Raw genomic sequence first — 27,569 nt, 5'->3', positions numbered from 1 at the left:
TAGTTTTACTGAGGTTTATTCATTCTCTTACTGATGGTCATTCACATTGTTTTTGTCTTTATCAAAAAATACAATATACATTGATAAACATATAATCTTAAATACTGGCACTTTATTTTTTCTTAGGGATAGATTCCCAGGAGTGAGACTCCTGGATTGAAGGGTATGTGTATTCTTAATGTTAGAAGAGTTACACTTTACACATTTCTAACAGCAGTGTATGAGATGAATCTTTTCCCCTGCTTCCTTGCTTGGTAGTAGACAAGATGACAATTTAGAAAGACAAAGACTTACTGGACATAGATGTTCTGGTAAATCTGTTCAGGTCACTCATATTCATATATAGTCACAGCACATCAAAGACATTCAGAAGCAAGGAAGAAAAAAGGCCAGTTATAGTTGCCAGTGACAAATCTAGTGTGTGATTTATGACTGATCAGGAGAGAAACTTGGGAATCTGAAATCAATACTTTGCCTCTGAGTTATGCAAAAAGCTTTTTTTAGGTTTTAAACATATGGAGAGATAGCTGAAAAGTCTAACTTGTAACCTTTAATGTGTGAACCTTTAAAGGAAAGGCTTAACTTGTACTCAAGTTCCAAAGGGAGATGCTTCTGGTTGATGACCGTGAAACTCAGGGAGTGGAAATGCCTCCTTTACACAGAATGGGGCAAAAATGCATTTCTAAAGTGGGTTGTGCACATGGACACTTAAAAAAGCATTAAGACATATACTGACAGTTTCTTAAATTTTTTCTCTAAAGTCTCTAAAATGTAACATTTGTGAACCACATACATATTCTACTTTTTGTAAGACAATTTGTAAAATATTAAGAGAAATAGGGAAACACACAAATAAAAGTACAAGTAATTTCTGGGTTATACAATGTTAAAAGACATGCATTTGTATGTAAACACCCCACTGCAAAGTAACTGCGCACTAGAGATGGGGCGCACTCTTCAGCTGTGGTGCCTATGGAGAGACGGCCCACAGTGGTCTGTCTCTAGATCTCCTCTTAATTCTCTCTCACGTACATATTTATATAAATAATGCTTCTAGCAACCCCAGAAACAAGTTAAAACTTCAACCTTGTCTTCTGTTTATTGAAGAGGCAGCTGAATAATGTTGGTTGGACCGACTCTCTATGCCAACGAGCAATAGGAGAAAACATATGCAACATGCCACTGAAACTCTGTTACCTATTTCCTGTGGAATGCATACTGGCTTGGAAAGGTACTGAAAAACACATGTTTAGCATGGAAAATCTTATTCATGTCCCAATTATAAGAGGACAAGGATTTCAAACTCCCAATGAGAGTGTTAAATTTACATGTGTGGATCTAAGATAGGATCACACACAACCACTAAATTCCTAAGGTACTGATCCTTAATGCTGCTGCTCAGAATATTTCATTCTTGAGTAATTCACTGTAATACAACTAAGCATGTCTATTTACAATTGGATATATGCTGATATATATTCCTTAGTTGGGCATCATATCTGACTTTGGGTATAACATTGTTCTTAGGGGACCCTGTTTTTACGTGTTTTTTGATTTGGTAGATTGTATCTCACTGTGAACTTGTACGTTCCGTCAGTACCTTTGTGCAGTTTTTCCCCAACGGGAAGGGTTAGGGTGGAAGGGTTTCCCACAGTTCCAGCTGGCTGCAGTCTCAGGGCTTTTCCCTCATGTGAACTCTCTGATGGACACTGAGTCGGGACTTCCTGCTGAAGGCCTTCCCACATTCCGAACACTCATATGGTTTCTCTCCTGTATGGATTCGCAAATGCAATCTAAGGGTTGACCTCTGGCTGAATGTTTTGCCACATTCAGTACATTCGTAGGGTTTTTCTCCCGTATGAGTTCTCATATGTATAATGAGTTGTGAGTTCTGGATAAAGGACTTTCCACATTCACTGCACTCGTAGCGTTTCTCCCCCGTGTGAATTTTCTGATGTATGATGAGGTTTGATTTCTTAAAGAAGGTTTTTGCACATTCGTTACACTCATAGGGTCGTTCTCCTGTATGAATTCTCTGGTGTGTAGTAAGTTCAAATTTCTGGGCAAATGTCTTGCCGCAATCACTGCATTCATAGGGCTTCTTCTCCATGTGTGCTCTCTGGTGTACAATGAGGTTTGACTGGTGCGTGAAAGCTTTTCCGCATTCAATACATTCAAAGGGTTTCTCCCCTGTATGAATTCTTTGATGTTTGATGAGGTTTGCCTTATGGGAGAAAGTTTTCTTACACACATTACATTCATAAGGTTTCTCTCCAGTGTGTATTCTCTTGTGACTAATGAGCAGTGACTTAAAGGAGAAAGCCTTGTCACAGTAATTACAAATAAAAGGTTGGACCAAATTTCTTATTTTCTGATGTTTAAAAATGGATTCTTTAAAGACTTTCCCACTTTTATTATATTCAGAGTATTCTAATCCATTATGGGTTTTCTCTTGCTTCAGATAGAGGAGTGCTTTTCCAAATCCATTACACTCATCAGCTCTCTTTCTTATATAGCTTCTATTATTATTAAGTAAGTCTGAATTAGATTTCAAAGTTTTTTCATATAAGTCATATTTATAGGGTACTTGCCTTAAAGAAACAAAATCTGTGCTCAGATTAAATGTTTTTCCAAAGAGATTCCCTCTTTCCTCAATTGGGGTTTGGTTTTTAAAAATGATAAATGGTCTCGCCTGCTCATCTGGGTTGCTGTGGTCCCTCTCCATCTGGTCGTCAGCCTTCCACACCTCTAGGAAAGAGCACACAAAATACGATCTGTCAGCCCCTTCCCTATAATGTTAGAGAACGTGAAATCTCCACAAATGTTCCATCGGGGGGCTGCCTCTTTAGGTAGGATTTGGTCTTCCAGTATTAAAAAGTCTCCAATGCATGGGCAGCCTGGGTGGCTCAACACTGCTGTCGGGCTCCTTGCAGGGAGCGTGCTTCTCCTTCTGCCTATGTCTCTGCCTCTCTCTCTGTGTCTTTCATGAATAAATAAATAAAATCTTTTTTTTTAAGTCTCTAATGGAAATTTTGCCTAATTCTTAAACTTTGAAAAAGAAATGGAAACTGACAATGGACACAAGTAGCATTGCCAGATTACAAAATGACCCTAAAAGGTGAAATAAAAACAAAAGGCAGCAAACATGATGTGGGAAGGAGATTCAAAATTATCCTTAAGGACACCAAACAGCACGGATCAAGAAAATAAGGAGTTGGGGCAGCCCGGGTGGCTCAGCGGTTTAGTGTCGCCTTCAGCCCAGGGTGTGATCCTGGAGACCCGGGATTAAGTCCCACATTGGGCTTCCTGCACGGAGCCTGCTTCTCCTTCTGCCTGTGTGTCTGTCTCTCTCTCTGTCTCATAAATAAATTAAAAAGTCTTAACATCTTCACCTCCTTTTCTTTAAGGGAAAAAAGCCAAGGCAGATCTGAGCTTAGCAACTACCCCTCAAGCTCTGAATTATTGTGGTCTGCTCCTCTCTGCCACACAACTTCCTAAAGCCAACACTTCTCACAGGTCTGCAGAGCTGATCCTATTGCAAAGATCCAAATCTCTAAAGTCTGACTTTTGCAAATGGATGTTAAGACCCAGAACTATTTTGTGGGAAACAGAAAATTAATCAAGGGTCCAAGAGCCTTTTGACAGAAACATTTTACTACTTTTTTCTACTACAATATTTTTCTAATATGTTCCATTTCTTTTTAAACCAATCTTGTCCCTGCTTTTATTTGAAGGAAATTTACCCAACCCTTGACCTTTAAAACCTTTATTTTCATCTATGTGTTCCTGATTATTCCTGACTCTTGTGATCTTGCTGCCATTTGTGTTTAGGACAATATCACCCCACACTAAAAAAAAAAAAAAAAGTGTCTGTGTGTATAATCTGTATTTTCCTTAAGGTTGTTAAGCCAATTTCATGACCTAAAATATCAAAGTCACCATTCTGGCAAGCAGAGAATACAAATGAAAGAGCACAACTAATCACAAAGGCTTAAGACAGGTAGACAAATGCCAAGTATGAAAGGAAAAATGTAAGACTGATACTTTAGGGGGATGATTCTGAGACCTGAGGAATATAGGTCATCCAGTTTGGCCATCTCTGAAGGTTTGGAGATCTGAAAAATTGATTCTTAAAAAATATTTTAGGGGTACCTAGGTGGCTCAGTCAGTTAAGCATCTGCCTTCAGCTCAGGTCATGGTCCTGGGATCGCGCCCCATATTGGGCTCCTTGCTCAGCAGGGAGTCTACTCCTTCCTCTGCCCCTCCCCGCTGCTTGCACTCTCGTGAGTGGGTACGCTCTCTCAAATAGATAAAATCTTTAAAAAAAAAATTGAAATATTTCAACCCATTCATAATCCCTAGGCTATCACTTCCATTGGCTTCTGATTCTCCTTCCCTCTTTCACCATCTTCCCTAGAAAGTTGTGAACTTGCAATTCTTAATATGCTATCTATACCTCTTCCTGATGCTTGAAAATTACATCTGGTTTGATAATATCAGAGAACTTGCTACTGGAACATAGCTTCTAACTGCTTTGACTTCTGAAATCCCTAAAATAAAGAGTGCAGACTCTCAAGTTCTTCCTTATCACTCAGCTTTAACAACTGAAGCTCGAGGCCAGAACTACTTTGTAATTCAGAAGCTCAGAATTTTTGGTTAATGCAGAAAGTACATAAATCATAGGCAAACACTGAACTACACCCGAAAGCTGTCCTTACCCACTGACAGTAAGTTGCTATAATTCTCCAGCATCACATCCATGTACAGGATCCTCTGTGAGGGGTCCAGTTGCTCCCATTCCTCCTGAGTGAAGTCCACAGTCACATCCGTGAATGAAACAGATCCCTGAAATGGCATATTGCTATTCATTCTGAAATGATCAACATTTGGTGATGTAGAAAGGATATGTGAAAACTTATTCTTACCTTGTTATAAAACATTCACTCACCATGAAAATTTATATAGAATACCAGTTATACATCTTCAAGGTTTCATGTTTCCAAAAATATTTTTTATAATAGTTAAAGCATTTATTTAGATTCCCCTATACCTCTGGCACTATCATAGCTGGCAAGCATCTAAGATTATAAAACAGTGTTCTCTGAAAATGTATATATGGAGATTAATACATAAATATGCAGTATTTAGTGTTACCAGGGCAGAGATGGTGCTCTGGTGTTTTTGTGGTATCAAACCAGACAGTATTAAAGAGTCAATTAAAGCTTTGAATATTTAAAGGCAAAATATGAACTTCTAATTATAAGACAAAATGTCAGGCATAAACAGAACTCTACCATATCCAAGTGATAAAAATGATAGGCAGAAATAAAAAAGTGGACCTATATCAAGCTAAAAGGAAACCATCAATATAAGGAAAAGGCAACCTACTGAATGGAATAAAATACTTGCAAATCATCTGATAAGGGGTTAACATCCAAAATCTACAAAGAACTCACAGCTCAACAGCAAAATAATCCAATTAAAAAATGGGTAGATCTGAACAGACATTTTTCCAAAGAAGACCTATATATGGCCAACATGAGAAGATTGCTCAACCCATCACTAATCGATTACCTCATACCTGTTAGAATGGCTCTTATCAAAAAGATAAGAAATGTTGGCAAGGATGTGGAGAAAAGGGAACCCTTGTGGACTGTTGGTGGAAAGGTAAACTGGTATAGCCACTAAGGAATACAGTATGAAGCCACCTCAAAAAACAGAACTATCACATAATCCAGCAATTCCACTTCTGGTATTTATCCAAAGAAAACAAAAACACTAACTTAAAAAGATCTATGCACTCCCATATTCGCTGCAGCCTTATTTATGATAGCCAAGATATGGAAACAACCTAAGTGTCCAATGATGAATGGAAAAGGAAATGTGGCAAACACACACAATGGACTATTACTCAGGTAAAAAAAGAAAATTTGTGGTCACTTGTGACAACATGGACGGATCTTGAGGCTATCATGCTAAGCGAAATAAATCAGAGAAAGACAAATACTGTATCATCTCACCTATATGTGGAATCTAGAATAACCCCAAAATAACCAAGCTCATGAATACAGAGAACAGACTGGTTGCCAGAGTGGAGGGTGGGAAGTGGGCAAAATGGGGGAAGAGGGTTTGTTAAAAAGATACAAACGTCCAATTATAAGCAAAGATGTGGTGATGTAATGTGCAGCACAGTGACTACAATTAACAATACAGTACTGCATATTTGAAAGTTGCTAAACTCTCATCACAAGGAAAAAAAACTGTAACGTGTATAGTAATGGATGTGTTTTTTTTTTTTTAATTTTTATTTATTTATGATAGTCACACAGAGAGAGAGAGAGAGAGAGGCAGAGACACAGGCAGAGGGAGAAGCAGGCTCCATGCACCGGGAGCCTGAAGTGGGATTCGATCCTGGGTCTCCAGGATCGCGCCCTGGGCCAAAGGCAGGCGCCAAACCGCTGCGCCACCCAGGGATCCCAGTAATGGATGTTTATCAGAATGTGGTGATCATTTAGCAATATATATCGAGTCATTACACTGCACATATGAAACTAATAATCCTACGTCATTATACCTCAAAAAATTTTTAAAAAATGTTCACACTCACATTTTACATTAAGAACCCAAAGCTGGAAAAACGAATGTTTATCAATAATAGATTAATATCCTATAGTATATTAAAACAACTGAGTCCTATAAAGCAATGGAAATGAACTAATTCCAGCTACACAGGGAGGATTTCACAAAAGCTTCAAGAATCCTGGCTAACTTTTTTTCTTGGCCTGAATGGTGGCTACATGGATTTTATTCATCTACATCCACTTGACCAAATGATAGATACAATAAGAACTTTTGTATGGCTGCCAGACCAACAAGGAGGATAAACCTGTGGCACATTACTTTGACTCAAATAAATTAACTTTGACTACAATAATTTAGAAATGACTCCAACATCAAATGTGAAACTATTTTGTTTTTTTTTTCTCAGTGTTATTTTTCCATACTCTATACAAACAACTCAAAAAATTGTTGGATGAAACATAATTATGATCCAAGAGCACTAAAAGTGATATAAAGCATGACTGACTTGAAAGACTTTTGTCAAGACAGTATATTTTCCATCTGGAATGAATTTGGTGTTCTGGGTAGAAAGCCTATGCCCTGAGTAGAGGTGTGCCTACCATATTTGACATCCAGAGCAGACTATTTTTTAATACTCCTTCCTCAACTCTTCAGACTGTTAGATCTTCCTTAACTTATGATGGGGTTACACCCTGATAAACCATGATAATTGTGAAAATAAGTTGAAAATGCATTTAGTACACCTAACCCACTAAACATTGTAGGTCTGCTTAGCCTACCTTAAATGTGCTCAGAACATTGACATTAGCGGACATTAGTGGGCAAAATCACTCAACTCTAAGCCTATTTTACAATAAAGTGTTGAATATTTCATATAATCTATTTAAATCTATACTGAAATGATAAACAGAATAGTTGTATGGTACAGAATGGTTTTAAGTCTACTGGTTGTTTACCCTCTTGATCATGTGGCTGAGTGGGAGCTGTGGTTTGCTGCCACTGCCCACCATTACAAGAATATCCTACCACATAGTGTTTGTCCAGGCAAAGTTCAAAATTCCAAGTACAGTTTCTACAGAATGTGTATTGCTTTCACAACACTGTAAAGCAAAAAAAATCATAAGTTAAACAATCTCATGCTGGGGGCTTTCTACACATCTAAACTGTTGTCTCAACTTCACTTTTGAGTACAAGAATTTTCTTTAACCTATTCACATTTTCTCTATTCTGAATCTATAATCTTTCATCTTCAGTTATGACCTTTGATTTCTTAGGCCTTTGTGATTCTTCCCAACTGTCACTGTCCATGTAAGATTCCATACCTCCAAAATCTAGATTACACTTGTCACCATCTTTAAAACCCTTGCCCTACTGACTTCTCAGCATCTCCCATTCATAACTCCTAGCCTTGGGAAAAATTTTAAGAAAACAAAGGACATAAAGGTCTGAGTATTACAAATGACCTAGTTATACTCCACAGATTTGCAAGTAGCTTAATCAGCATTATTTCATGACATCTCCTAGGATTTTTTAGCCACTTGGCATGAAAGTAGAGAATGTAGGTCGTGGGTCGTACCTGAGATTAAGGCCATGGAGGGTCAACAATCAGAGAATCAACATTTTCTCAGTAGTAAATATTTATTACTATTATCAGATCGCTTCTAAAGTTATAGTTCAAAAAACAAGATCACTAGGAAATTTCCAAGGGACTAAATTAAGTACTAGGGACACAAAAAGCAAGATCAATCTTCCCCTTATAGGCAAGCTAGAGAACCCCTCAAGTCTTTCATCTGTTTACTGTTTCCACTGCCACCCCAATTATTACAAAAGCCTCCTCTTATTTTCTGTCTCCTCTTATTCTCATCTACCTTATATTCTAAAACTAACATCATTTTTCTAAAGAGTAGCTCTAGTATATGATACCTTGAGTAGATACTGAAAACTAATAAATAACTATCTCAGTATTCAACATCATTCAAATTTCTTTTCCAACCCTCTTTCCCATGGCTCTCCTCTCTATGCAAAGATCTTTCCAGGAAGACCACATTCTAGATTACTTAGGTGTGATCCTTCCATATTTTGAGTCTCTGCTCAGTTTTAAACCCAGGGATATTTTATATCTCTTGTGGCAATTTTACCTTGCTTTCTTTTGTTAAATGTATCTTATTCCTTCCTCTTTCCCCACTAGATAATTTTTAAGATTTTATTTATTCATGAGAGACACAGAGAGAGGCAGAAACACAGGCAGACGGAGAAGCAGGTGCCCCACAAGGAGTCCTATCCTATGTGAGACTCGATCCCAGGTCCTGGGGTCATGACCTGAGCCGAAGGCAGATGCCCAACAAGTGAGCCACCCAGGCGTCCAGATAAAATTCTTTAGACTAGAAATTGTATCTTGTTCATCTTTATATTCCTGTTAGCACAAAGTACATTAGTATGTTAGGCACAAACAAATAAAATAATGCTAAACTGAATGGAGTATTCAGTTTTATTTTTCATTATTTTCTTCTTCCTGAAGAGACATGCCACATAATTCCTATAGCAACATCCTAAGTAGCCAGCCAAAATAATATAGTGTCTGTACTGTTCATACTCAGATTATGTAAAGATTTTTTTTTAAAGATTTTATTCATCTATTCATGAAAGACACAGAGAGAGAGAGAGGCAGAGACATAGGCAGAGGGAGAAGCAGGCTCCATGCAGGACCCGATCCTGGGACCTCAGGGTCACGCCCTGGGCCAAAGGCAGGCGCCAAACCACTGAGCCACCCAGAGATCCCCAGATTATGTAAAGATTTTGGTAATATTTGCTAAATCCTAATGTGTGGCTCATTTCTCTAAGATGTCATGCATGCTCCAATATGCTTGTCTCCTCATTAAAAATGCTTTTTATTCAGTTTTTTTTAAAAAGATTATTTATTTATTCATGAGAAACACACACAGAGAGAGAGAGAGGCAGAGACACAGGCAGAGAGAGAAGCAGGCTCCATGCAGGGAGCCCAATGTGGGACTTGATCCCGGGTCTCCAGGATCACACCCTGGGCTGAAGGCAACACTAAACCGCTGAGCCACCTGGGCTGCCCTTTATTCAGTTTTAATCTATATGTTACTAGATCAATTCTAGCTTTATTTGTACTTGACAATTTCATTTGTATCTGGATATCAGTTTTATTAGTGGTTAAGCTTTTCAGCACCCAAGATATGATCACTCCATTCACGAAGTAAAAGTGATATCACCTCCACATTGTCAGCATAATGTACGTAGAGACATACAATGTGACTTGTCATCATCCAGGCATAAGTCATGGGTCACAAGGGCACCTGGGTGGCTCAGTGGTTGTGTCTGCCTTTGGCTCAAAGTGTGATCCTGGGATCCTGGGATTGAGTTTTTCATCCAGCTCCCCATAGGGAGTCTGCTTCTCCCTCTACCTAGGTCTCTGCCTCTCTGTGTCTCTCATGAATAAATAAATGAAATCTTAAAAAAGAAAAAAAAAGTCATAGGCCACATAACCTCTCACAAAAGAAAGGAACAGTACAGAGTAAAACTAAGCAGGAAAGAAAGAATGTTAGAAAACATATTTTTAAAATATGTAACTGGATTTAACAGCAGGTTAAACACATCTTAAAAAGATGACTTGAAAACTGGATAGGTCAGTAAGGAATGGAGACTGAAACTGAGAAAGAACAAAGGATGGGAACACATCAAAGAGACTAAAAGGCACATGGGGTAAACTAAAAAGGCATAATATGGGGCAGCCCGGGTGGCTCAGTGATTTAGCGCTGCCTTCGGTCCAGGGCCTGATCCTGGAGACCCGGGATCGAGTCCCGAGTCGGGCTCCCTGCATGGAGCCTGCTTCTCTCTCTACCTGTGTCTCTGCCTCTCTCTGTCTCTCTCTCTCATGAATGAATAAATAAATAATCTTTTAAAAATTAAATAAAAAATAAAAAGGCATAGTATACTTGTAGTTGAGAGTCCCAGCACAAGAGGCAAAATGCAAGGAAACTACATGGAGACAATGGCTTAGAATTTTCCAAAACAGCTCACACATCAGACCATTAAACACCATTAACCCCAAAAAGAACAAATACAAAGAAAAACACACTTATATACACTATACAACTGATAAAAATCCCAGAGGAAAAAAGATGCACTGCCTACAAAGGCACAATAAAACTGACAGCTGACTTTTCAACAGAAACAATGTAAACCAGAAAATAACAGAATATCTTTAAAGTGCTGAAGATACTAGAAAATGAGTTGGCAAACTTTCTATAAAGGGCCAAGCAGTAAATGTTTTTGATTCTGCAGACCACATGCAGTCCCAACTATAACCAATAAAGTCTGCCATTGTATGGAGACAGCCGCCATAGGAAATATGTAAATAAATGGGCATGGCTATGTTCCAATAAAACTTGATTTATGGACACTGAAATGTGAATCTCATATAATTTTCACACCATGAAATACTATTCTTTTGATTTTTTTTTTCTAGCCATTAAAAATGTAAAAAACACTCTTAAGACTGTGGGCCATACCAAAGAAAGCAGAAGGCCATTTGGCTCACGGGCATTAGTTCAACAACCTGATTTAAAATGATGGCTACTAGGCACCTGGGTGGCTCAGTGGGTTAAGCATCTGCCTTTGGGTCAGATCATGATCTCAGGGTTTTAGGATCAAGCCCCATATCAGGCTTCTTGCTCAGTGAGGAGTCTGCTTCTCCTTCTCTTCCTCCTTCCTGATTGTGATCTCTCTCTCTCAAATAAATACAATCTTAAAAAAAATGGTAGCTACTAAATAATAAATGTCAGGTAAGTGTTAGCTATTTTTATTTACTACTATTGAATGATATGAACCATAAAGAAGACAATTAAATCTAAGAAGAGTCAGTTGGATGCAAAAAAACATCAGGGAGCAAAAAAAAAAAGTCAGCAAAATATGTTGTTAAAATAAATATATATGGGGTATGGAAAAAAGGTATTAAATAGTTAGCTGAAACTAATTTTAGGATTCCAGCAATTGTAGCAGAGGGAAAACAGGAAAATATTGTGTTTGGAAGGAAAATATAAATTGTGATTAACTTTTTAAACTTTGTTTAAAATATAAACAACAAAAGAGTAAGCTAAATCGTTAAAAGAATGGAAATAGGGGTGCCTTGATGGCTCAGCTGGTTAAGCATCCAACTCTTGGTTGGGCTCTGCATGGAGTCTGTTTAAAATTCTCTTTCTCCCTCTCCCTCTTCCCTTCTTCACTCTCTCTCTAAAATAAATATGTAAAATCTTAAAAAAAAAAATAAAAAAGAATGGAAATATATTTTGACAGACCAGTAGAGGAAGAAAAGTGCTAAAAGTGCCAAGAGAAAGAAAAGCCCGGGGATCCCTGGATGGCGCAGCGGTTTAGCGCCTCCCTTTGGCCCAGGGCGCGATCCTGGAGACCTGGGATCGAATCCCACATCGGGCTCCCGGTGAATGGAGTCTGCTTCTCCCTCTGCCTGTGTCTCTGCCTCTCTCTCTCTCTCTGTGACTATCATAAATAAATTAAAAAAAAAAATAAAAAAAGAAAGAAAAGCCTACTTCTCTCACTCTCTCTGCTGTTCCTCCCACCTGTGTTCCCTGGCTTACTATCAAATAAATGAAATCTTAAAAAAAGAAAAGAATAAACATTTATTTATTTATGTATTAGAGATTTTATTTATTCATGAGAGACACACAGAGAAAGACACACACACACACACACACAGGCAGAGGGAGAAGCAGGCTCCATGCAGGGAGCCTGATGTGGGACTTGATCCTGGGTCTCCAGTATCAGGCCCTGGGCTGAAGGTGTGCTAAACCACTGAGCCACCCGGGCTGCCCCAAATAAACATTTAATAAAAGGTTAAGACCCAAAAAAAAAAAAAAAAAAAAAAAAAAAAAGGTTAAGACCCTTAGATAATTTTTTTAAGGTTTATTTATTTTAGTGGGGGAGGGACAGAGGGAGACCAAAAGAGAAACTTAAGTAGACTCCATGCTGAATGCAGAGCCAAACAGGGAGCTCAATCTTATAATTCTGAGATCATGACTCAAGCAGAAACCAAGAGTTGGACACTTGATGCTTAACCAACTGTGTTACCCAGGTGCCCCCAGAGAGTTAAAAAAAAACAAAAAACAAAAAACAAAACCACATACTTTTTTACAAGAGGCAAACTTAAATAACAAAGCTTCAAAATAAAAGGCACTTAGAAAAGCTGGCACAGGAACCTCAATGATTAAAAAATTAGTGAAAACAGAATTCCAAAAATATGTATATGCCACAACTCCCAAATTCTATAAACTCTATTTAATGCATACAAAAAAATGAAAAAAAGAAAGTGGATACAACTGCACACAACTTATAATACTGGCTACCTCTAAAGTGAGGAGACAGGACGCCTGGGTGGCTCAGTGGTTCGGCACATCTGTCTTCAGCTCAGGGTGTGATCCTGGAGTACCAGGATGGAGTCCCGCATCGGGCTCCCTGCATGGAGCCTGCTTCTCCCTCTGCCTATGTCCCTGCCTCTCTCTGTGTGTGTCTCTCATGAATAAATAAAATCTTAAATTTTTTTTTTTTAAAAAGTGAGGAGACAAGCTTTAATGGTTAAGAGGATTTTAGTACTGAATAAGGTGATTTAATGCCAGGAGTGACAGCCTGCTAGGGAGATCAGAGAACCATGACTGTGAGAAAGAGAGAGAATTCAAGTATGAACTATATAACATAAAGAAAAAATACTTACATATATACACATGGTGTACACACACACACGCACACACAGAGTATGGAAGAAAATAGGCCAAGATGTTAAGTCTTGACTACTGGACACTGCAACAGATTCATAGTTATTAGAAAGAACCATATTGAAATTGATGCCATTCAACCGTTTTGATATACAAATCATGCACTTTCATACAGCTCAACATAATACAATTTTATTTGTATTTCTCTGCATTTTCACACTTTACAAAATCAAACAAAGGTGAGAAAAAATATAAACTACCATGCTGCAAACAGGAATTAAAAAACAATCAGAAAATTTTACAATACTGAATACAAAGAGGAAAGCCTACTAGTTTCAGAAGAGAACTGAAAGGTCACATTCTGGTAAGTAGAAAGGCCTTTGGACTTCATGCCTACAACACTAAAAAGCAATCACTTTGAAATTCTGAAAGAGAAAAACAATAAAACTGGACAAATATATAAAACAATTTGCAGGCACTGGAGAGCAACCATTGCAGGGCTATAATTATTGAAAGGACAGTGAATATGAGGGGAACCCTACATCCACAATGATGATAAAAGTGCTGAAAAATCAATCTTGAATTCTATATACAGCAAAAACCTCCCAAAAGGTATTTCTAAATGGTAGCACAGAGAAATAGAACCTAAGCAGCAAATGGCACTGCTGCTACATTGAAAAAATAAAAATTAGCATTTGGGTCTGCAAAGCAACTGAGATTTGGGGGCAAGGTAATGAAGATAAAGAAGACACAGAGAAGGGGCTCTAAAATTCGCCTCAGATCTTTGGCTGGTTCCTAATATGTGCAGGTAGGACAAGTCTCTAGAAGAAATAGTAGATGGCAATAGTTTTGTTCTGGTAGATAAGTTGTTGGCAAAACAAAATTTAACATATTTTGTTATGTGTCATACTTGTGTCCAGCATATAAACAAAAATTACTAGACATATGGAACACCAAAAAAGCAGTGGTAAGATAAAAAAAAAGGGGGGGGGAGAGATGAACAGTCAACAGTCTATATGCAGAGATAATCCACTGATTACAGTTACTGCATAGGACTTCTGGGGATCCCTGGGTGGCTCATCCGTTTAGCGCCTGCCTCGGCCCAGGGCATGGGCCTGGGACTCCAGGATCACATCCTGCTCCCTGTGTGGGGCCTGCTTCTCCCTCTGCCTGTGTCCCTGTCTCTCTCTCTCTCTGTGTCTCTCATGAATAAATAAATAAAATCTTAAAAAAAAAAACACAAAAAAAAACTTCAGATTAACTGTAAAGCAGTATGTAAAAGAATACAGAAAGGGGTGCCTGGCTAGCTCAGTTGGTAGAGCATGTGACTCTTGATCTTGGGGTCATGAGTTCAAGCCCCACACTGCGGGTACAGTTTACCTAATAGAAAAAAAAAATACAGAGAAAAAGATGGATAATGCATATAAAAATATGGGAATACTTCAACAAAGAACTAGAATCTACAAAAAGGAAGCAGATGGACATACAGAACTGCAAAATATATTTTTTAAATAAAAAGATTATTTATTTGAGACACAGAGAGAGAGAGCATGCACGTGAGTTGGGGGGACAAGGCAGAGGGAGATGGAGAAGCAGACTCCCCCATGAGTAGGAAGCCCAAAGGGGGGCTGGATCCCAGGACCCTGGAATCACACTTGAGTGGAAGGCAGACACTTAACTGACTGAGCCACCCAGGCACCCCTGCAAAATCTAGTTTTTAACTAAAATTAAGAACTCACAATATAGACTTTAATAGAAGACTAGACACAGCAGAAAACAAGAATGGACTTGAAAACAAGCCAGTAGGGATCCCTGGGTGGCGCAGCGGTTTGGCACCTGCCTTTGGCCCAGGGTGCGATCCTGGAGACCCGGGATCGAATCCCACGTCGGGCTCCCGGTGCATGGAGCCTGCTTCTCCCTCTGCCTGTGTCTCTGCCTCTCTCTCTCTCTCACTGTGTGCCTATCATAAAAATAAAAAAATAATAAAATAAATAAAAAATAAATAAAGCCAATAAAAATATTTTCAAGTTAAAACAGAGAGGAAAAAAAATGGAGGAAAACCCAAAACATAAGATATGTGAGATATGCCCAAAAAGTTTAATGTACTACTGGTTAAAATATTTTTCAAAATAAAGGTAGGGACATCTGGGTAGTTCAGTCATTTAAGTGTCTGCCTTCGGCTCTGGTCATGATCCCAGGGTTCCGGTATCGAGCCACACACTGGGTTCCCTATGCAATGAGGAGTCTGCTTCTTCCTCTCCCCCCTGCTCATGCACGTACATGCTCTGTCTCTCTAATATATAAAATCTTTAAAAACAAAACAAAAGTAAAACAAGGGTGTCTGGGTGGCTCAAATGGTTGGGTGTCTGCCTTCGGCGGGGGTCATGATCTCTGGGTCCTGGGATCAAACCCCAAGTTGGGGTCCCTGCTCAGTGAGGAGTTTCCTTCTCCCTCTGCCTTTCCCCTCAACTTATGTGCTCTCTCAAATGAATAAATAAAATCTTTTTTAAAAAAGGCCAACTACGGATGCCTGGGTAGCTCAGTGGTTGGGTGGCTGATTTCGAATCAGGTTGTGATCCCAGGATCCAGGACTGGGTCCCGCATTGGGCTCCTTGTGTGGAGCCTGCTTCTCCCTCTGCCTGCATCTCTGCCTCTCTCTCTCTCTCTCTGTGTCTCTCATGAATAAAGAAATCTTAAAAAAAAAAAAAAAAAAGGTAAACTAAAGGGCAGCCTGGGTGGCTCAGCGGTTAAGCATACCTTCAGCCCAGAGTGTGATCCTGGAGACCCGGGATTGAGTCCACATTGGGCTCCCTGCATGGAGCCTGCTTCTCCTTCTGCCTTGTCTCTGCCTCTCTCTGTCTCTGTGTTGTGTCTCTCATGAATAAATAAAATATTTTTTTAAAAAAAGGCAAACTAGGGGATCCCTGGGTGGCTCAGTGGTTTGGCACCTGCCTTCAGCCCAGGGCGCGATCCTGGAGTCCCAGGATCGAGTCCCACGTCGGGCTCCCTGCATGGAGCCTGCTTCTCCCTCTGCCTGTGTCTCTGCCTCTCTCTCTCTCTGTCTATCATGAATAAATAAATAAATAAATCTTTAAAAAAAAAAAGGTAAACTAAAAGCATATATAGAGATAAAAGCTTCAAGAATTCACTGCAATATCATGTATACTGTTCTTGGATCATACTGAGGTACTATAATAATAATTCAAGGTGATCAAGGTGATTAGTAAAGTATATAAGCTGTAATCCCTACAGAAACCACTTTAAAAATACACCACAAAAGCACTAATCATAAAAAGGTAGGTATGGCTGTATTTATATAACCACAGATAAAGACAGGCATTCCAAAATGATAGAAAGATAAATCCATCAGGAAAACAGAATAATAAACGCACATGCACTCAATAACACAGCTTCAAATTACATCAAGCAAAACCAGACAGAACTAGAGCAATGAATGGACACATACACATTCATACTATCTATCAAGCAAGTATCACAACAGAATGAAGACATTCTCAGAAATGCAAAGTCTAAAAAAAATCTCTCTCACATACCCTTTCTTAAGAAGATACTGGAGAATGTACTCCAATAAAACAATAGTAACCCAAATAAGACAAAGACATGGGAAGAGGCAAACAATCAATAACAGAGCTGAAGGAAATCCCTAGGAGAAGTATGAAAGAGACTGCAGGATGGCAGTGATTCTCTACTGATTCCAAACTGCTTGTCATATAGTTTAGAATAGTGTAATTCAAAAGCAAGCATCTTGAGGGCTGTCATAAACAAGATGCCTACTGTATTATACCACCTTTTTAACCTGAGGGCAGAATGCCTGGGTAAGCCTGGCTCAGATTCTTATCTGTACTCGGTTTGACTTGTTTTGAACATGTGCTGATCTAGGATGCCTTGGATCAGGTAAGGACACTCACTTCTTGTGTTCTGCTTTGATCTACTCCTGAGAGTTGGCAGTTGACCAATGAGCTAAGAAGCAAAGAATACAGAGCAACCCACTTGCTCTAATTATATTTCTACCAGAAACTCAATACCTGATCCATACTTTGACCCTGCCAGATGGCCCAATCCCATGAGCCCTATGTTTCTCATGACCTTGCCAATGACTTCTCCAAATGGGATTTTTGGAAACTCTCAGAAAAGCTGAAGCCAGACTATGACTCAGAAACTCTATTCAGCTCATCTTCTCCTAGAAGCCTTTATTTATTAACAGCAAAATTTCTAGACACAACTAGACTTATGCTTACTTGATAATTTTTGCCACACTGTTCCCCAGTAAGGCCATATCATTTCAGATTATCACTAATAACACAAGTGGTTACATCTCTTTTGCAAATACTGGCTGATGTAATTTGAAAAAAAAAAAAAAGATTAAAAAAACCCTCAAAGAATATAAATGTAGTGATCTGAAGGGGCACCTGCATCCCAATGTTTAAAGCAGCAATGTCCACAATAGCCAAACTATGGAAAGAGCCCAGATGTCCATCAATAGATGAGCATATGAAGAAGATGTGGTAGATATATACAGTGGAATATTACTCAGCCATCAAAAAGCCTGAAATTTTACCATTTGCAATGATGTGGATGGAACTAGAGGGTATTATGCTAAGTGAAATAAGTCAATCAGGAAAGACAAGTCTATGATTTCACTCATACGTGAAATTTAAGAAACAAAACAGAGGATCATAGGAAAAGGGAGGAAAAAATAAGATGAAATCAGAAAGGGAGACAAACCTTAAGAGACTCCTAACTATGGGGAAAAAAACAGGGTTGTTGGAGAGAAAGTAGGTGGGGGGATGGGATAACTGGGTGATGGTCAATAAGGAGGGCATGTTATATCATGAGCAGAATGTTATATGCAACTGTTGAGTCACTGAACTCTACCTCAGTAACTGATAATACACTATATATTAATTGAATTTAAATAAAAAAATGTTAAACCCCCCCAAAACAAAAAACACCCAAGTCTTAGCCAAGGGAACATGGGTGCATAAAACAGTATCTTTAGATCTTAATGTCTGGAAGAAAAAGAAAAAACTCCACCAATCAGAAAGAAAACTATGCAAAACAAGGTAATATAAATTCCAGTTATAGTTTCTCAAAATTGAATTTTATATTGATTAGGGATCTAGATAAGTGGTAAAATCTTTAAAGAAAGGATAATAATTCACAAAAATGTTAAGATAGTGGCTAGTACTAGGAAGACTGAATCAGAGAATGGACCATAAGAACAGAGAACATTTCTTATTTTTTAAAAAATATTTTATTTATTTATTCATGGAAAGACACAGGGACAGAGAGGCAGAGACACAGGCAGAGGGAGAAGCAGACTCCATGCAGGGAGCCCAATGTGGGACTCTATCCTGAGACTCCAGGATTATGCCCTGGGCCAAAGGCAGGTGCTAAACCGCTGAGCCACCCAGGCGTCCCTTCTTTTTTTTTTTTTTTTTTTGTAAGATGTTATTTATTTGAGAGAGAGAGAGAGCCCGTGCGCTCACATATTGGGAGTGGGCAGACTGAGAGGGAGAAGCAGGCTCCCTGCTGAGCAGGGAGCCCAACTCTGGGCTCAATTCCAGGACCCTGGGATCATGCCCTGAGCCGAAGGCAGATGCTTAACCGACTAAAGCTACCCAGGTGCCCCAGAGAATGTTCTATTTCTCAATTTGGGTATGATACATGGGTGCCCATTTTACTATTACTCTTTAAGATATACATATTTGTTATACACATTGTTGGGTTCTTTTTAAAAAATATTTTATTTATTTATTCATGAGAAACACACAGAGAGAGGCAGAGACATAGGCAGAGGGAGAAGCAGGCTCCTTGTGGGGAGCCTGATGTGGGACTTGATCCCAGGACCCTGGGATCACGACCTGAGCCAAAGGCAGACACTCAACCACTGAGACACCCAGGTGCCTCTGTTATACACATTGTTATACTGTGTACAGAATATTACAATGCTCTAAATACCCTTCTGTATATATGCTACATTACACAATAAAAAAAATTGAGGAAACCCTATGTTCTGATATGTAAAGTCTTCAGATATGTTATTCAGTGATAAAAATATAAAATCAAGAAAATGAAAAGACAAGCCACAGATAGGGAGAAAATCTTTGCAAAATATGTAACTGATAAAGGACTGGTATCCAAAATATATAAAAGAATCTTAAAAATCAACAATATGAAAGTAAACAGCCTGATTTAAAAATGAGCCAAAGAGACCTCACAGACACCTCATCAAATAAAATATACAGATGGCAAATAAACATATGAAAAGATGCTCAACATGTCAGAAAGGAATTGTAAGTTAGAATGATATACTGCTATGCACCTATCAGAATGGCCAAAATCTACAACACTGACAGCACCAAATGCTGACAAGTATATGGAGCAACAGGAACTCTCATTCACTGATGGTGAGAATGCAAAATGGCACAGACACTTTGAAAGACACTCTGGCAGTTTCTTACAAAACTAAACATACTCTTACCATATAATCTAGCCATTACACTCCTTAGTATTCACTCAAATTATTTTATCTCCTGCACAGGACTGTTTGTAGCAGGTATCATAACTGTCAAAACCTGGAAGCAACTATTCAATAGGTGAATAGATAAATAAATGGCGGTGTATCCATATAACAGAATATCATTTGGTGGTAAAAAGAAATGATCTATCAAGCCATGAAAAGATATATAGGAACTTCACATGCACATTTCTAAGTGGAAGAAACTAATGGTTATATACTATAGGACTCCAACTATATGACATTCTGGAGAAGGCAAAACTATGTGCACAGTAAAAAGATCAGTGGTTTCCAAGGGCTCAGGAGAGGGAGAGGAGGATGAACAGATGGAGCACAGGGGATTTTTAGGGCAGGAAACTATAGTGGTGGATACATGTTATATATTTGTCAAAATCTATAGAATGTACAATATCAAGAATAAAACATAATGTAAATACAGATTTGAGTTAAAGTGTCCATATTGGCTCATGAATTGTAACAAGTGTTCCACATCAATGCAAGATGTTAATAACATGGTTAACTGTGTGGAAGGAGTGAAGGAGTATATGGGAACTCTGTACTTTTTGCTCACATATTCTGTAAACTCAAAACTCCTCTAAAAAAACGAAGTCTTTTAATTAAAAACAAAACACATAAAACAAATCAGCATGATTAATATGCTATCTCAAATAACCTATATTTGTACTTGTATAAATATGTACATATAAACTCTGGAAAGCTACTTAAGAAAGTAATGACAGTGGTTACTTGTGGAATTTGGGGGAGAATTTAAATACATATCCAAAGATTTACTGAGTTCTCTGGCATTATGCTGATTTGATTGAAAAAATAAAATACACACAAAACCCTGTATTTACAATGAAGAATGCTATATAAAATAACCAGACACAAAGTGATAAACCCATTGTTTCTGAGAATGTCCAAAACGCCATCTATATGAAGATCCATAAAATTTATTCAGACCTAATACCAGAGAACCAAGGAGATGATACTCATAATCAATTCAAGGCAATTAACTTGGTTTGCTTTTTGGCTTCTGGTATTGATCAATCATTCTTATTATGTTTTCCTTGAGTTTCAGTCATCTATGCCTTTCTATTTCATTTTCTGGGTCTTTATAAACTTCCTCAGATGCACTGAAAAATAAAGTTGGGAAAAACAATCAACTCACCTGGGATTTGTTCATTTTTTGCAGTTTTTAGGGGAAGGCTGAGAACTATGAAAGCAGAACTGGAAGAGAAAAAAAAGGAAGATATTTTTATTAATGATCTGACCTGCCTGGGAACCCCTACAATGACTTTTTTACAGATCCTTACACATCATTTAGGAAAACACCATCTACTGGGATAGTCCCTTGCCTTTTCAGAAGAGACAAAGAGAGGGCACCTGGTGGCTCAGTTAGCTGAGCAGCCAACTCTTGATTTTGGCTCAGATCATGATCTCAGAGTCTTGGGATTGAGCCCTGCATTGGGCTCCTTTTTATAAAGATTTATTTATCTATTTTAGAGCAAAAGAGAGGATGAGCCAGAAGTAAGGAGGGAGAGAGAATCTCAAGCAGACTACACACGGAGCACAGAGCCTGATGCAGGGCCCAATCCCATGATCCTGCAATCACAACCTGAGCCAAAATCAAAAGTTGGACACTTAATCGCCTTAGCCATCCAGTTACCCCTAAATAAATCTTTTTTGAAAAAAAGAAGGGACAGGAAGGATTATACGGGCAGCACTCACCTTCCATCAAACATTATGAGACACCAGAAAAGGCAAGACTAAAACAATCTACTATCAAGAGACAAAACAACCAACACAAGCTTCAATGGATGAAATTATCAGACAAGGAATTTAAAACAAAACAACTATGACTCGTATTTTAAAAGCTTTAATGGAAAAGATGGACAACATGAATAAACAAATGGGAAATTTGAAAAGAGAAAGAAATCAAACAGAAAAGACAGCACAGTAACAGAGTTGAAAGAATACCTTCAACAGGTTCAATAGTGGACTCAGAGGAAATTTTCAGTAATTCTGAAGACAAGTCAAAAGAAATTACCAAAAATGAAACACAAAGTAGAATGAAAATAAATAAACAGAATCCAAAGGCCATAGTACAATATCAAACAGCCTAACAAACATGTTGTTGGAATCCCAAAAGTAAAAGAGAGAATGGGACAGAAGTAGTATCTGAAGATGGGATGCCTGGGTGGCTCAGTGGTTGTGTGTCTGCCTTCTGCTCAGGTTGTGATCTCAGGGTCCTGGGATCGAGTCCTGTGTCCGGCTCCCTGTGGGGAAGCGGTTTCTCCCTCTGCCTATGTCTCTGCCTCTCTCTGTGTCTCTCACGAATAAATGAATAAAATCTTAAAATATCTGAAGACATACTGACCGAGAATTTTCCAAAAATAAGGAATGATATCAAACTATAGGTCCAAGAAGCTCAAATAATTTATTCAAACAGGATAAACACCAAACCAAACCATATGCAACACATCATATTCAAACCATTGAAAACTGAGGTTAAATGTAAAGTCTTAAAAGAAGCCAGAAAATTGACACATTATATAGAGGATCAAGATGAAGAGTCATAGCCAATTTCTCATTAGAAATTATACAAGCCAGAAGATAATGCAGTGACATCTTTAAAGTACTTAAAAAAGGGAGAGGGGCAACTATCAACTAATTCAGTATTCTATACCCAACAAATATATCTTTCAAAAACTGAAACAAAATCCAGAATTCATTACCAGTAGACTTGTACTACAAGAAATACTTAAAGTAGTTCTTCAGGTTGAAGGAATATGATACCAGACAAAAACCTGGATCTACATAAAGAAATAAAGATCTCTGGGAATGGTTAAAATAACGATGACTCTAAAGGAAAGTTTTTCTTACTTTTAATCACTCTAAAAGATAACTGATTTGTCAAAAAATAGCAAAGTTTTATAGGCTTACGGCATATGTAAAAGTAAAATACGTGAAAATAGCACAAAAGATGGGATGATGAAATTAGAAATATACTATTGTAATGATCTTATATTACACATAAAATGATATAATATTACTTAAAGGTCCACTGTGATTAACCCCAGCTGTATATTGTAAACCCTACAGCAACCACAAAAAAATTTTTTTATAAGAGGTATAAATGATAAACCAATACTGGAGATAAAAAATGAAATCAGGGGCAGCCCCAGTGGCTCAGCGGTTTAGCACCACCTTCAGCCCAGGGCCTGATCCTGGAGACCCAGGATCGAGTCCCACGTTGGGCTCCCTGCATGACCCTGCTTCTCCCTCTGCCTTGTCTCTGCCTCTCTCTCTCTCATGAAAAAATAAATAAAATCTTTAAAAAATGAAAGCATAAAAGTACCGACTAATCCAAAATAGTCAGAAAACAAAGAAAATAGGAATGAAGACCAAATAGAACAAGTAGGAAAACCAGCAAGATGGCAGATTTTTTTTTTTTAAGATTTTATTTATTTATTCATAGACACAGAGAGAGAGGCAGAGACACAGGCAGAGGAAGAAGCAGGCTCCATGCCGGGAGCCCGACGCGGGACCCCATTCCAGGTCTCCAGGATCACACCCCAGGCTGCAGGTGGCGCCAAACCACTGCGCTACCGTGGCTGCCCAAGATGGCAGATTTTAATCAAACCACACTGATAGTTGGTATAAATACACCAAGTAAATGATAGAGGTCATCAAATTGAGGAGGGGGGGGGGGGGGGAAGCAAGGCCAAACTATTTATAAGCAGTTTGAAACATAAAAACAGCTAGATCAAGAGTAAAAGGGTGGGGGTGCCTGGGTGGCTCAGTCAGTCAAGTATATCTTACTTTTGGCTCAGGTCATGATCTCAGGGTCTCAAGATCAAGCCCTCCATGGGGCTCCATGCTCAGTCCCTCTCCTTCTGCTCCTCTCCCTACCTCTTTCTCTCTCCCTCCGTTTCTCTAAATGAATAAAATCTTCTTTTAAAAAGTAAAAGGATGAAAAAGATATGATTTGTAGACACTTTCAAAAGAATACTAGAGTGATTATATTAATCACTCTAGTGATTATATTAATAGCAAACAAAGCAGACTTCAAAATATTATCAGCTAGTGATATTACATAATGTCACTGTGATAGAGAACACCTGATAAATGTGTCAAATGAGGGATCCCTGGGTGGTGCAGCGGTTTGGCGCCTGCCTTTGGCCCAGGGCATGATCCTGGAGACCCGGGATCGAATCCCACGTCGGGCTCCGGGTGCATGGAGCCTGCTTCTCCTTCTGCCTATGTCTCTGCCTCTCTCTCTGTCTCTCTCTGTGTGACTATCATAAATAAATAAAAATTAAAAAAAAAATGTGTCAAATGACCAGGAGACATAACAATCCTAAATGTGGGCTGGGTGGCTCAGTGGTTGAGCGGCTGCCTTTGGCTCAGGTCATGATCCCGGGCTCCTGGGATGGAATCCCACATCAGGTTCCCCACAAGGAGCCTGCTTCTCCCTCTGCCTATGTCTCTGCCTCTCTCTCTGTGTTTCTTGTGAATAAATAAAATCTTTAAAAATACAAACAAAAAAAACCCAAACAATCCTAAATGTATATGTACCTAACAAAAGAACTTCAAAATACAAGAAGTAAAAATTGATAGAACTAAAAGAGAAAAAATAGATAAATCCACAATAATGGTTGGAGACTTCACTACTCTTTTCTCAGTGAGCAACAGAACAGGTAGACAGAAAACCAGTAAGGATATAGAAGAACTGAACCACCCTATCAACCACTCTAACCCATTTCATACTTATAGAAGAGCCCACCAACAGCACAAGTCATTAAAGTACATATTAAAAATTCCTAAGATAGATCATATTTTTGGCCAGAAAACAAACCTGAAGTTTGAAAGAACTGAAATTTGTAACACAGTATATTCTTTGACCTAAATAGAATTAAACTAGAAATCAATTAAGAAATGGAAATTCCTTCCTTCCAAATATTTGGAAATTAAACAGACTTCTAAATAACCAAGGGGGTGAAAAGTCACAAAGAAAGCTTCAAAAAGCATAGGACTGAATTCATGGAAATGAAAGCACAACATATCAAACTTGGAGGGATATAGCAAAGTAGTAATACAGCATTAAACTATTAACTATATTAACTGTAACTATAAACGTTGCATTAAACTATATCAGAAAAGAAGATTTTAATCAATGACCTCAGCTTCCACCTTGAGAAATCAGAAAAAGTTAAACCCAAAGCAAGCATAAGGAAGGAAATAATAAAGCATAGAAATCAATAAAACTCAAGACAGAAAAACAACAGAGGGATTCCTGGGTGGCGCAGCGGTTTGGCGCCTGCCTTTGGCCCAGGGCCCGATCCTGGAGACCCGGAATCGAATCCCACGTCGGGCTTCCGGTGCATGGAGCCTGCTTCTCCCTCTGCCTGTGTCTCTGCCTCTCTCTCTCTGTGTGACTATCATAAATAAATAAAAATTAAAAAAAAAAAAAGAAAAGAAAAACAACAGAGAAATTCAATAAAACCAAAAGTTATTTGAAAAGATCAATAATACTGAAAAACCTCCAGTCAAACTGACCAAAAGGAAGGAAAAAAAAATGGAGACCAATTATTAATATCAAAAATGATGGAAGAGTCACTACTACAGATGCTATAGATATTAAAGAGTTATTCTTTAATAAAAATAACCATCAGCCACACTAATTAAAGAGGCAAAAAAAAAGGGGGGGGGAGAAATCCCAAATATACAAAATAAGAACAGTAGAAAATATCAACAAAAAACGAGAAAAAATATGAAATGGGAAAATGATTACATCTTAAATAGAAATAAAATACATATGAATAAAGTCGAGAAAAATGATAAACTTCTGAAAATAAGATTATAAAGTGCTGTTAAGGGGGACAAAACAAAACAGGACCTGAACACTGGTAAGGCCTACAGTAAGACCCAACATCATAAAGGCGTCCACTGCCCCATATTAAATGCAGCTATTAATAGGATCATAAAAATATAGAATTTTTTTTAAAACTATAATTGATTCTAAAGTACCAGTGGGAAATCATAAGTCAACTTGCAAAATCTCAAAAAGTGGTGAAGGCTTCTGGACGTCATAAAAAAGGAAGAGTAAAAAAAAAATTTAAAAAAAATTTTAAAAAAGGAAGAGTGAACTAACTATAGAGAAATTCAAAACGCCTGCAGGGCAAAACTACCCGGGAGTGAAATCAAAAGGCACGTGGAAAAACATGTGCCATTCGCACAAAGTGGCTGGCCGCGTGCTGTCGGGTACTGCGCCCATCTGAGCCTCGGTTCTTCTACAGCTGCGACTGAGATGCTAGCGGCGTCACAGGCGAGGTGTAAGGATTAGACGAAGACCTGGCTGAAGAGGGTTTTGCAAGGAGGTCAGCGCCGTCACTTGGCACGCCGTGTGCGTCAGGTAACTTGCCGGGGCTCTCACTGCGCGCAGCACCTGGCGAGGCTCGCGGACGCCACGCGCGGCTTCCGGGCGCCGCCAGGTGTGTCCGGCCCCGGCCCCGCCCCGCCCCGCCCCCGCCCGCGGCCGGGCCCCGCGCCCTCGGGGCCTGGTCACGCGCGCGCCCGCTCGGGCTTCCGGACTCGCTCCCGCGCGGCAGGAGACCCCGGCGGCCGTTCGGCGGCGCTTCTCCTGACAAAGGGAGGAAGGCGAGCCCTCGCCGCCGCCCTCCCTCGCCGCCGCCGTCTCCGCCCCCGCACGTCCGGCCAGGCTGGCCCCGCCAGCCCCGCGCCGAGGACAGCGCCGGGCGGCCCCCGACGCCGCCCCGAGGGTCACCGCCGCCTGCGAGCAGCCGAAGTTTGGGCTCCCACCCCGCGCAGACAGGAGCCCATCCCTCATCTCCTTCCCCTCGGCCCCCAGGCCCCGCGGAGCTGCGTGGCGGGCCCCCTCATACCTGGAGGGGCACAGCCTCCACTTGTGGCTCAGTGCCAGGCCGGGTCACGGCGCGTGTCGGTGAAGACGCGCGGAGACCGGGGCCCTGTCACCCACTCGCGGCAGGAGGTGGGGGAAGGGCAGCCACCGGCGCGCTCGCAGCATTGCACATGCGCAGACGCAAGGGCTGCTCGCCGTCCCAGGGTCCTCTGAGGGGTGGCTTACGGGACTTCAGGACTACATTTCCCATAAGTCTTGGCGGCGGCGGGGGTGTGTTCTTGCTGTAGGGACTCTCAGGAAAGTCTGCGCCTAGTGGCGCCGGTAGCGTGAGGCTGAGCAACATAATCCCTGGCGGAGGCGATAATCCCGCGACTGAACTGTTCGTTTACCCCAGAAAGGGTTATGAATTACAACCACCTCCTCCCCCTAAATACAAAAACCTGGCTTTTAAAAATAACACAGGTAATCTATGATAACTGTATGTAAAATTTTTTAAATGTATAAAAAAAAATAAATGTCATCTCTAATTCTTCAAAGACAGCCATCACTAAGTTCATACCTTTATGGGGTTTTTGTTTTTGTTTTTTAATAAAATTGACCAGGGGAGCTTGGCTGGCCCAGTCCATCGAGCATGTAACTCTCAATTTTAGGATCATGGACTCGAGCCCCATGCTGGGTATAGAGTACTTAAAAATAAAATCTTAAAAAAATAAAATTGGCCACAGAGATATCACACACTACAACTAGCTGCTTTTGTCTTTTTTTTTTTTTTTTTTTTTAGGGCAGTTTTATGTGCACAGCAAAATTTGAG

At 39.5% G+C, this 27,569-nt stretch overlaps 1 protein-coding gene across 6 annotated transcripts; it reads right to left on the bottom strand.

Moving 5' to 3' along the window:
• On the bottom strand, nucleotides 1-26,941 carry ZFP1 (ZFP1 zinc finger protein). 6 transcript variants are annotated; one of them, XM_072818456.1, is made up of 5 exons: nucleotides 26,781-26,941; nucleotides 21,044-21,102; nucleotides 15,172-15,291; nucleotides 4,719-4,845; nucleotides 1-2,746 (listed from the first exon to the last, which is right to left on the bottom strand). In XM_072818456.1, the coding sequence occupies exon 5, from the start codon at nucleotides 2,723-2,725 to the stop codon at nucleotides 1,673-1,675; it is 1,053 nt and encodes a 350-aa protein (XP_072674557.1). In that variant the 5' UTR covers nucleotides 2,726-2,746; nucleotides 4,719-4,845; nucleotides 15,172-15,291; nucleotides 21,044-21,102; nucleotides 26,781-26,941; the 3' UTR covers nucleotides 1-1,672. The 6 variants fall into 6 exon arrangements, with proteins under 6 accessions (XP_072674557.1, XP_072674545.1, XP_072674539.1 ...); XM_072818444.1 differs by having other exon boundaries at nucleotides 1-2,748; nucleotides 15,071-15,291; nucleotides 26,781-26,939; XM_072818438.1 differs by lacking the exon at nucleotides 15,172-15,291 and having other exon boundaries at nucleotides 1-2,748; nucleotides 26,781-26,940.
• Nucleotides 26,942-27,569: the final 628 nt, after the last annotated feature.

This window comes from Canis lupus, chromosome 3 (genome assembly GCF_048164855.1).
Source record: "Canis lupus baileyi chromosome 3, mCanLup2.hap1, whole genome shotgun sequence".
In the NCBI taxonomy this organism is placed as follows: Eukaryota; Metazoa; Chordata; class Mammalia; order Carnivora; family Canidae; genus Canis; species Canis lupus.
Note: the sequence above shows the minus strand (reverse complement) of the source record. Positions and strands in the feature narration are given on the sequence as shown.

Excerpts from the sequence above, each read along its gene's own strand:
- ZFP1 (XM_072818435.1), bottom strand. The coding sequence starts at position 4,869 with ATGAATAGCAATATGCCATTTCAGGGATCTGTTTCATTCACGGATGTG. Across the intron at positions 2,749-4,718 it reads TAGCAACTTACTGTCAGTGG|AGGTGTGGAAGGCTGACGAC; the intron begins GTAAGGACAGCT and ends GCTCTTTCCTAG.